Genomic DNA, 11,859 nt, shown 5'->3' on the forward strand with positions numbered 1-11,859 from the left:
GTTGCAGGCGTGTGATTGGTTGTTTGGTGATGTTGCGTGTGATTGGTTGTTTGGTTGCAGCATGTGATTGGTTGTTTGTGATGCAGGCGTGTGATTGGTTGTTTGGTGATGTTGCAGGCGTGTGATTGGTTGTTTGGTGATGTTGCAGGCGTGTGATTGGTTGTTTGTGATGTTGTGATGTGATTGGTTGTTTGGTGATGTTGCATGTGTGGTGTTTGATGTTGCAGCATGTGATTGGTTGTTTGGTGATGTTGCAGGCGTGTGATTGGTTGTTTGGTGATGCAGCATGTGATTGGTTGTTTGGTGATGCAGCATGTGATTGGTTGTTTGGTGATGTTGCAGGCGTGTGATTGGTTGTTTGGTGATGTTGCAGGCGTGTGATTGGTTGTTTGGTGATGTTGCAGGCGTGTGATTGGTTGTTTGGTGATGTTGCAGGCGTGTGATTGGTTGTTTGGTGATGTTGCAGGCGTGTGATTGGTTGTTTGGTGATGTTGCAGGCGTGTGATTGGTTGTTTGGTGATGTTGCAGGCGTGTGATTGTTGTTTGTTTGGCGTGTGATTGGTTGTTTGGTGATGTTGCAGGCGTGTGATTGGTTGTTTGGTGATGTTGCAGGCGTGTGATTGGTCACTCACACATGGGTTTAAGTTGGGACAGAAGTTCGTCTCGGCTCCAGCGCAGACTGTCCCGGCGGTCGGTCAGGGCGCACGACACCGGGCCACACGACTTCACGCTGTCCTCCAGTGACGGCACGTTCAGATAGTGCACTAGAACAATGTCTGGGTTCTGAACACACAAACATGGGTCAGTTAAATTTTGTAATAAAACACTGTAAAAAAACGAAAAACAAATTTTTTATAAAACAATGTCAAAAAACAAATTAAAAAACATTACATTAAACATTAAAACAAACCACTTAAAAAATAAAAGCTATTAAAACAACACATCTAAAAAGTAAATCATAAGTGTAAATAAAAATGAATCATTTTAAAATAATAACTATTAATAAAAAACACTTTTTTGTTCTAATTTTAGAATAAAAAAGCAATGAAAATAAAATGCTAAAAATGTATTAAATCATAAAAACATCTAAAATAAATCAAACTGTTTTAAAATAAAAAAAAATTTAATCGCAAAAATGTAAAAATAAAATAAAATTTAAAATAAAATACTTTAAAATTATTTTACAAAACATAAAACACTAAAATTGCTAAAATCATTCAAATGTAAAACTAAAATAAAAGAAATCATTTAAAATTAAAAGCAATTAAAATAAAATATTTATTAAAAGTATTAATTAAATCATAAAATACTAAGTATTATACTTATAATAAAAATTAAATTATGAACAGAATTTTTAAAAAGAATCAATTTTAGAATTAATAAAAAATACTAATAAAATAAAGCACTAATAAAAATGTATTAGATCATAAATGGTCTTTTTTCGTTTATTTCTTGCTCACTGCAAACATCTAGCACCGACACAATGCATAGATAATGTATAAAAAATAACATCATTACTACATTAACATCTTTTTAATATGCACACATCCTGGCTCCTGATTGTGTAGTGTCACATGTTCACAATAACTAACCTGCAGCAGCCAATAGCATCTTCTGTGGAATGTTGGGACGATGGAGGAATGAACATAACAACCGTAAAGACACTGCAGGAGGAGAAAGAGAAATGTGTGAGCATCACATCATCATCATCATCACACACACGTTTTGAGCTGTAGGTGGCGCTCTCACCTCCATGCCCTGAACCTTCAGCTTCATGTGATCCTCTCTGGTCGTCTTTCCGTCCTTCCTCTTCTTCCAGCAATATCCATCTTTCCGGTATTTGACTTTTTTGCGATTGTACAGAATGATCGACCCGTTCTGTGGCCTGTATGTGAACACATGATAATAATCTTTCAGATTGAATGTTTTATTGCTGTAACTGTTGTCAGTCGTGTATTACAATGTTTCTTATTATTAATATTTCTGATTGAACTGCTGTTCCTGATATTCCTGATATTTTGACATTTTCTTGTCATTTTCTGCTCATTCAGCCGTGTGTTCACTGGTCATAATTTCAGTAGGTCCACCATCTGACACGATCTCACGACTGACCTGGTCTTAAGTGTGCAAGAAAGCCACTCGTCATGTCTGTCGAACGAAATCAGGAAGGATGCAATTTCCTGAAACACACACAAACACATTTTCATTTAGTTTAACTTGAAGTACTGCAAAAATGAAAACTGAAGCTGAAATAAAAATGAATGAAAACAACAGACATTTAAAAAAACAATTGTAAAAAAGCACTTATTAAAATTAAATAAAGCATACAAGTGTAAACTTAAATCATTTTAAAATAAAAACAATTAAAATCACACATCTTCTAAAAATTAAATCATAAAGGTAAATGAAAATTTTATAATTAAAACTATTAATAAAAAACACTTTTGTTATAACTTTAAAATGAAAAAGTAATGAAAAACACCTAAATTGTATTCAAAATGTATTAAATCATAGAAATGTCTAAAATAAATCAAATTGTTAAAGAAATTAAATCACAAAAATATAGAAATGAAATTCTAAAATAAAATATTTTAAAACTATTTTTATTAAAATTTAAATAAACCACTAAAATTGCTAAAAACACTGAAATGTAAAACTGAAACAAAGAAATCAGTTTAAAATAAAAGAAACTGAAATAAAACATTTGTTCAAATTATTCATTAAATCAATAACTTCAAGTACTACAAAAAATAAAAATGAAATAAAAATGAATAAAAACAATAGACATTAAAAAACTATTGTAAAAAAAAACACTAAAATTAAAAAAAGCATCCAAATGTAAACTTAAAATAAAGCATTTTAAAATAAAAACAGTTAAAATAACACATCTTCTAAAAATTAAATCATAAAGGTAAATGAAAATGTTATAATTAAAACCAATAATAAAAAACACTTTTTTGTTATAACTTTAAAATGAAAAAGTAATGAAAAAAACACCTAAATTGTATTAAAATTGTATTCAATCATAAACATGTCTAAAATAAATCAAAATGTTAAAAAAAAAATAAATCACAAAAATGTAAAAATGAAAAAGTAAAATATTTTAAAGCAATTTTTATTAAAATTTAAACAAACCACTAAAATTGCTAAAATCATTGAAATGTAAAACTACAACAAATAAATCATTTTAAAATAAAAGCAACTGAAATAAAACATTTATTCAAATTATTCATTAAATCAATAACTTCCAGTACTACAAAAATTACAACTGAAACTGAAATAAAAATGAATAAAAATAATAGACATTAAAAACTATTGTAAAAAAAACACTAAAATTAAAAAAGCATACAAATGTAAACTTAAAATAAATCATTTTAAAATAAAAACAATTAAATAACACATCTTCTAAAAATTAAATCGTAAAGGTAAATGAAAATGAATAATGTTAATGTTAACAAAAAAATTGTTATAACTTTAAAATGAAAAAGTAATGAAAACACACCTAAATTGTATTAAAAGGGTATTAAATCATTAAAAAAAGTCTAAAATAAATCAGAATTTTAAAAAAATTAAATCACAAAAATGTAAAAATGAAAAAGAAATTCTACAATAAAATATTTTAAAACATTTTTATTAAAACTTAAATAAACCACTAAAATGGCTAAAATCATTGAAATGTAAAACTGAAACAAAGAAATCAGTTTAAAATAAAAGCAATTGAAATAAAACATTTGTTCAAATTATTCATTAAATCAATAACTTCAAGTACTACAAAAATTACAACTGAAACTGAAATAAAAATTAATAAAAACAATAGACATTAAAAAACGTATTTCAAATATTAACAGTAGTGTGTCCGTGGCGTGTGTGAGCGACACGCACCTCGTTGGTGTTCCAGCGCAGTCTCTCTTTGGGTAAAGTGGTGGTGCGAGGCAAACACTCCAACAGCTTATTGGGTAAAAACACTTTCATCTGACCGCTGGTCTCTGTTCAACACAAAACACCAGTCAGCCTCACGCTTGACTACTGACACTGATCAACACGCATAAATCAGAGTTCAGCTTAAACAACGCATTTCTGTGCTTTCTGTATTGTCTTTAAGTGTAAACATTCAGTGTGAGACGGACCGGACTCTGTGGTCGCGTCCTTGTTGTTCATGGTGAAGTTCACACACTCCTCCGGCCTGCAGGAGGCAGTCACACGATCCAGGGAGGACGAAACTGCAACACTGACAGGAAACAAAACAAAAGTTAACAGAAATAAAAGATATTTTATTTCAGCTAGTTGCAACATTTCTTATTTCACTTTAGTTTAACTTGATGTGCTTAAACAACTAAAACAAAAACTCAAATAAAATGTATAAAAACTACAGACATATAAATAAAAATAAGAATTAAGATTTACATTTGCATCTTTTCATTGAACTGATGTTTACATCAGAGGAAACTTATGATGTGATCAGAAATAATTACTTTCCCAAATCATGTTTCTCGTTACATGGTCATACGATGATCATAGTTACTAAAAAAATATTTTATATTTCTAAAAATATTTTTTTTTAAATTACATTTTTATTTTTTTTATATAATGCTTTTAACTTCTGTCAAATATACACACTACTTGTGGTGTAAAAATATTTTTAAAAAATAATATTTAAAAAAAATACTTTAAAAAATATTTTAATACACCAAGGATGCATTAAATGGGTCATAAGTGGCAGTAAAGACATTTATAACGTAACGATTTCAAATAAATGCTGTTCTTTTGAACTTTTTATTCATCTGTAAATCCTAAAACATAAAATGTATGACTGTTTGCACAAAAATATTATATTGGTAATATTGCTAATAATCAGAAATGTTTGTTGAGCAACAAATCAGCACATTAGAATGATTTCAAGTGACACTGAAGACTGGAGTAATGATGCTGAAAATTCAACTTTGATCACAAAAATAAATTACAGTTGAACAGATATTCACATAGAAAACAGCTGTTTTAAACTATAATAATGTTACAGATTTTTTACAATATTTTTATTCAAATAAATGCAGGAAACTGCATATTAGAATGATTTCTGAAGGATCATGTGACACTGAAGACTGGAGTAATGAGGCTGAAAATTCAGCTGCACATCACAGAAATAAATTACAGTTTAACAGATAATCACACAGAAAACAGCTGTTTTAAACAGTAATAATATTTCACATTTTATTGTATTTTTGATCAAATAAATGCAGCTCTGGTGAGCAGAAGAGACTTCTTTCAAAAACAGTAAAAAACTGCATTCCACACTGCTAATATATGAAGATACATAAACCACATAAACCACATATTGAGCTAAAATAGTACATCAGCACCTGCAGTGTGAATTGTTCTGTGGTGGATGAGAGTTCACACACTTACAGCAAAACCAGCAAACACACACACACACACACACACACAGAACATGAAGTGGGTGGGTTTTATAACGAAATATAAAGAATACAGTAAAAGGCACCAGATAACAACAAGATTAAAAGACATGTAACTACTGTAACTGTGATGAATTTCTATAGAAAGTGTCTCTGTCTCTCCGGATCTGTCGTCTGTGTTGCCTGGTAACCGCAGCAGTAGGTGATCAAATGTGTTCTCACAGTTCTCTCTCTCTCACACACACACACAAACACACACACACGTGTTTCTTTTATATAATATTGATGTGTTCCCTGTGCTGTGCTGGTTTAATGGTTCTGACTGACGGATACGTTCATCAGTTCAGTCCGGAAATAATCTCCAAAAGTCTCAATATCCTCCATCTGATCACAAAATATCAAAAGGCTTGATGACATATCAAAATACAGTCGCTATTTGTAGCCAATGTTTCTAAAACACGTCATTTTGAAGCTACAGTCCAATATATGTGACCCCGGAAGTCGCACAGGTTCTTTTATGCCCAAAATCATTAGGATATCGAGTAAAGATCATGTTTGATAAAGATATTTTGTACATTTTGTTCCGCTTTTCATAAAGCTTAATTTTTGATTAGCAATATGCATTGCTAAGAGCTTCATTTGAACAACTTTAGAGGTCATTTTCTCAAAATTCTGATGTTTTTGCACCCTCAGATTCCAGATTTTCAAATATAGTTGTATCTCAGTCAAATATTGTCCTATCTTAGCTCATTTATTCAGCTTTCAGATGATGTAAAAATCTCAATTTCAAAAACATTGACCCTTTTGGTTTTGTTTTCCAGGGTCACATTTATGAAATTACTTTTACAATCAGAGTATGTGTTAGAAAATTTACGAATATTTTTTCACATTTCCATGTATATTTTGAGTAAATACTATATTTTGAGATATATATTTAAAAAAAAATTCATCATAATTAATGTAGGGCCCTATGAAATTTGTATTATTTTTTTCCAAAAATTATTATTCTTTTTTTGGTTCTTCTCAAATTCTGTTTTGTTTTGTTTTTTTTTCTCTCTGGGAAAATTTTATGGTTATTTTATGGTTTTAATGGTTAAATTAAATTTTAGTTTAAAAAAATATGTCTACTTAATAAATAATTAAACATATACAATTTATTGTTGTTTTTTATTATTATTATTATTACTTACAAGTTTTGAGTTTTTTTCATAAATTTTTAGGGCCTCACGGAATTCATCTTTTTTTCTTCCAAATTATTTTTTTCCACTGCAAATTTTGCAGATGCTGTTTTTTCTGTTGAATTTTTCCGTATTCCATTTTAATGGTTAAATTTTAGTAACCAAAAAGCATTAATTAATTGAATTCATGAAACTTTTTAAACAACTATTTATTAAAAGTTTAACAAAAATTACATTTTTAGGAACTTATCTTTGTTTTTTCTTCTGAAATTCTGTTTTGTTTTCGCCATGTTCTGTGTCTTTTATTTTTCTGGTTTCATTTGATTGGTTTCTTATGACTGATAATGAAATCCTCATTATTCGTTTTCAGTCACTGAACTATCAGTCGAACACAGACTGATAGCTCAATGATAAAAACCCCACCGCCAAAAAATCTTCTATGTGCCACAGACTTTCTGTGACACCAAATTAGAATAGCAAAAAACTGTTTTCTAAGACTTTTTCCTGACGACTTTCTACGTCAGTGATTGCTCCGACAAAACCAAACTCACAGCACGGCTTCAGCTGTTGAAGTTGTGTTTCCCAAAATCATTATAAGTGTAAACAGATCGTACAGAAACACTAGGAGGCCTCGAGACGTCTTAAAATGACTGAAAATATGACAATACAAGCATTACAACAAGCTAGAACAACTAAAATTATAAGATATTTCTATGTAGCAAATCACGAACGACTGGAAAACTCTTGTTAATTAATTGGTTAAAAGTTAGCGGGTTAATGAGATCCCTGAAACCATTCACGTACTGAAATTTATTTTATTTTAATTATTTTAGCTACTTGTTTTAACCTATAGACGAAAAATTAACATGAAAAAAATTAAGTTTGAAATTCAGATTGATGAAAATCAGTGCATGTGAACAAACTCAGTGCCTCATCGTGAGCGTCTCTTGGCTTTATCAGTGAATGTGGTTCATTTACTTTTATAAGCTGAAATATTAAAAATGTAATCTTGCTCACAGATTGAGGAATATCAGTCCTGTCAGATCATTCTCAACCAATCAGCACTCAGCATTCAGCACAGCTCCGCCTCCAACGCGCACACACATGATAAAGAACCACATGTAAATTCTATTCTAACACTTACACAACACTGCACACACGTTTACAGCCGCGTCAGTGTGTCTGTGATCAGAACCGAACCCACAAACCATCAAACTACACCCGTACTGTCACACAGTCACACTTGAGACGTATTTCTATGTTCTATTCAATAAAATGTATATTTACAAGTATCTGTAAACAGAAAATGTTTATTGCCGTCAGTAGATTTTAGACAAAATACAATGTTAATTGACTAAAGCCCACAGTTTTTTATTAAAGCCATGATCTCAAAACAAAAATATCAGCCAATTAATCAGTCCATGTATAACTTCAGTGTATATTAATGATCTATGAAGCAGTATGTGTGAATGACCAATACCTTTCATTTTATTATTATTATTCTGTGAATGTGTTTACATGATATTGTGTCTGATTGAGTCCTGATCTACGCTAATTACCACAAAACACTGTGTGAGTACTGTGGTACAGTGGTATCGTCATTAAACTGAATCACACCGTGTTTAAACATGAACACAAGGAACACTGGCAGTGACAGAAACATAGTAATACCATGGTACTGTCAGAAACACCGTCTCCTGCACACACACCTGGTACCGAACCACACACACACGATAACACACACACACACACACACACACACACACACACACACACACACACAGAGCAGTCGACGCAGACCGGACCCACCGAACCCGAGTCTCTTTATTTTATTCATAAACATAAATATGACAAACCCAAAGGCCCCGGACTGACACACACACACACACACACACACTCACTGATAAGCGGGATACAAACACACACACGATACACTAATGCAGGAGGATCAGAAACGCGCACCCACACCGGGACCGAACCGAACCGTGCGGACGGGTTCTGATAAACGACTGTTCGCCCGCTGACAGCAACGCGTAACGGCAACAGCGACGGATTCCGCCACTTACCTTCCGCCTTCACGAGCGCCGCCATCTTCTTCACACCAGTGACGTCACGCAGGCGCGCGCCCGCCCGCCGGAGCCGAGCTCGCGCACGGGCGGACAGACTGACGGAGAGCGCGATAGATAGATAGATAGATAGATAGATAGATAGATAGATAGATAGATAGATAGATAGATAGATAGATAGATAATACATAAGAACTAGAGAGATAGATAGATATAGATAGATAGATAATATATAAAGAACTATATAGACAGATAGATAGACAATATATAAGAACTAGACAGATAGATAGATAGATAGATAATATATAAAGAACTATATAGACAGATAGACAATATATAAGAACTAGACAGATAGATAGATAGATAGATAGATAGATAGATAGATAGATAGATAGATAGATGGACATATATATAAAGAACTAGATAGATAGATAGATAGATAGATGATTGATAGATAGACAATATATATAAAGAACTAGGTGGATAGATAGATAGATAATACATAAAAACTAGAGAGATAGATAGATAGATAGATAGATAGATAGATAGATAATACATAAGAACTAGAGAGATAGATAGATAGATATAGATAGATAGATAATATATAAAGAACTAGATAGACAGATAGATAGACAATATATAAGAACTAGACAGATAGATAGATAGATAGATGAACAATATATATAAAGAACTAGATAGATAGATATATAGATGATTGATAGATAGACTATATATAAAGAACTAGGTAGATAGATAGATAATACATAAAAACTAGAGAGATAGATAGATATAGATAGATAGATAATATATATAAAGAACTAGATAGACAGATAGATAGACAATATATAAGAACTAGACAGATAGATAGATGGACAATATATGTAAAGAACTAGATAGATAGATATATAGATGATTGATAGATAGACAATATATATAAAGAACTAGGTGGATAGATAGATAATACATAAAAACTAGATAGATAGATAGATAGATAATATATATAAAGAACTAGATAGATAGATATATAGATGATTGATAAGAACTAGACAGATAGATAGATAGATAGATAGATAGATAGATAGATAGATGGACAATATATATAAAGAACTAGGTGGATAGTTAGATAATACATAAAAACTAGAGAGATAGATAGATAGATAGATAGATAGATAGACAATATATAAGAACTAGATAGATAGATAGATAGATAGATAATACATAAGAACTAGAGAGATAGATAGATAGATATAGATAGATAGATAATATATAAAGAACTAGATAGACAGATAGATAGACAATATATAAGAACTAGACAGATAGATAGATAGATAGATAGATAGATAGATGAACAATATATATAAAGAACTAGATAGATATATAGATGATTGATAGATAGACTATATATAAAGAACTAGGTAGATAGATAGATAATACATAAAAACTAGAGAGATAGATAGATATAGATAGATAGATAATATATATAAAGAACTAGATAGATAGATAGACAATATATAAGAACTAGACAGATAGATAGATAGATAGATGGACAATATATGTAAAGAACTAGATAGATAGATATATAGATGATTGATAGATAGACAATATATATAAAGAACTAGGTGGATAGATAGATAATACATAAAAACTAGATAGATAGATAGATAGATAATATATATAAAGAACTAGATAGATAGATATATAGATGATTGATAAGAACTAGACAGATAGATAGATAGATAGATAGATAGATAGATAGATAGATAGATGGACAATATATATAAAGAACTAGGTGGATAGATAGATAATACATAAAAACTAGAGAGACAGATAGATAGATAGATAGATAGATAGATAGATAGATAGATAGATAGATAGACAATATATAAGAACTAGATAGATAGATAGATAGATAGACAATATATAAGAACTGGATAGATAGATAGATAGACAGACAGACAGACAGACAGACAGATAGATAGATAGACAGACAGATAGACAGATAGATAGACAATATATATAAAGAACTAGGTAGATAGATAGATAGATAATACATAAGAACTAGAGAGATAGATAGATAATATATATAAAGAACTAGATAGACAGATAGATAGGCAATATATAAGAACTAGATAGATAGACAGATAATACATAAGAACTAGAGAGATAGATAGATATAGATAGATAGATAATATATAAAGAACTAGATAGATAGATAATATATATAAAGAACTAGATAGACAGATAGATAGACAATATATAAGAACTAGACAGAGATAGATAGATAGATAGATGGACAATATATATAAAGAACTAGATAGATAGATAGATGATTGATAGATAGACAATATATATAAAGAACTAGGTGGATAGATAGATAGATAATACATAAAAACTAGAGAGATAGATAGATAGATAGATAGATATAGATAGATAAATATATATAAAGAACTAGATAGACAGATAGATAGACAATATATAAGAACTAGATAGATAGATAGATAGATAGATAGATAGATAGATAGATAGATAGATAGATAGATGGACAATATATATAAAGAACTAGATAGATAGATAGATGATTGATAGATAGACAATATATATAAAGAACTAGGTGGATAGATAGATAGATAATACATAAAAACTAGAGAGATAGATAGATAGATAGATAGATAGATAGATAGATAGATAGATAGATAGACAATATATAAGAACTAGATAGACAGATAGATAGACAATATATAAGAACTGGATAGATAGATAGATAGATAGATAGATAGATAGATAGATAGATAGACAATATATAAGAACTAGATAGATAGATAGATAGACAATATATATAAAGAACTAGGTAGATAGATAGATAGATAATACATAAGAACTAGAGAGATAGATAGACAGATAGATAATATATATAAAGAACTAGATAGACAGATAGATAGGCAATATATAAGAACTAGATAGATAGACAGATAATACATAAGAACTAGAGAGATAGATAGATATAGATAGATAGATAATATATATAAAGAACTAGATAGACAGATAGATAGATAATATATATAAAGAACTAGATAGACAATATATAAGAACTAGACAGATAGATAGACAATATATAAGAACTAGACAGACAGATAGATAGATAGACAATATATAAGAACTAGACAGATAGATAGATAGATAGATAGATAGATAGATAGATAGATA

At 30.0% G+C, this 11,859-nt stretch overlaps 1 protein-coding gene across 1 annotated transcript; it reads right to left on the reverse strand.

Annotated features, from left to right (window-relative positions):
* Positions 1-557: 557 nt before the first annotated feature.
* On the reverse strand, positions 558-8,733 carry camta2 (calmodulin binding transcription activator 2). Its single transcript, XM_051105019.1, has 7 exons — positions 8,656-8,733; positions 4,128-4,228; positions 3,883-3,986; positions 2,113-2,180; positions 1,750-1,885; positions 1,593-1,664; positions 558-783 (listed from the first exon to the last, which is right to left on the reverse strand). Exons 2-7 carry the CDS (start codon positions 4,156-4,158, stop codon positions 625-627), a joined length of 570 nt encoding a protein of 189 aa, XP_050960976.1. The 5' UTR covers positions 4,159-4,228; positions 8,656-8,733; the 3' UTR covers positions 558-624.
* Between the last annotated feature and the right edge of the window lie 3,126 nt (positions 8,734-11,859).

Source organism: Labeo rohita, unplaced genomic scaffold (genome assembly GCF_022985175.1).
Source record: "Labeo rohita strain BAU-BD-2019 unplaced genomic scaffold, IGBB_LRoh.1.0 scaffold_87, whole genome shotgun sequence".
Taxonomy (NCBI): domain Eukaryota; kingdom Metazoa; phylum Chordata; class Actinopteri; order Cypriniformes; family Cyprinidae; genus Labeo; species Labeo rohita.

What these genes read in the sequence shown, in the direction of transcription:
- camta2 (XM_051105019.1), bottom strand. Translation starts at nt 4,158, where the DNA reads ATGAACAACAAGGACGCGACCACAGAGTCCG. An exon ending in GGACGCGACCACAGAGTCCG is followed by an intron (nt 3,987 to 4,127) that starts GTCCGTCTCACA and finishes TGTGTTGAACAG; the next exon opens with AGACCAGCGGTCAGATGAAA. An exon ending in TCTTGCACACTTAAGACCAG is followed by an intron (nt 1,886 to 2,112) that starts GTCAGTCGTGAG and finishes GTTCACATACAG; the next exon opens with GCCACAGAACGGGTCGATCA.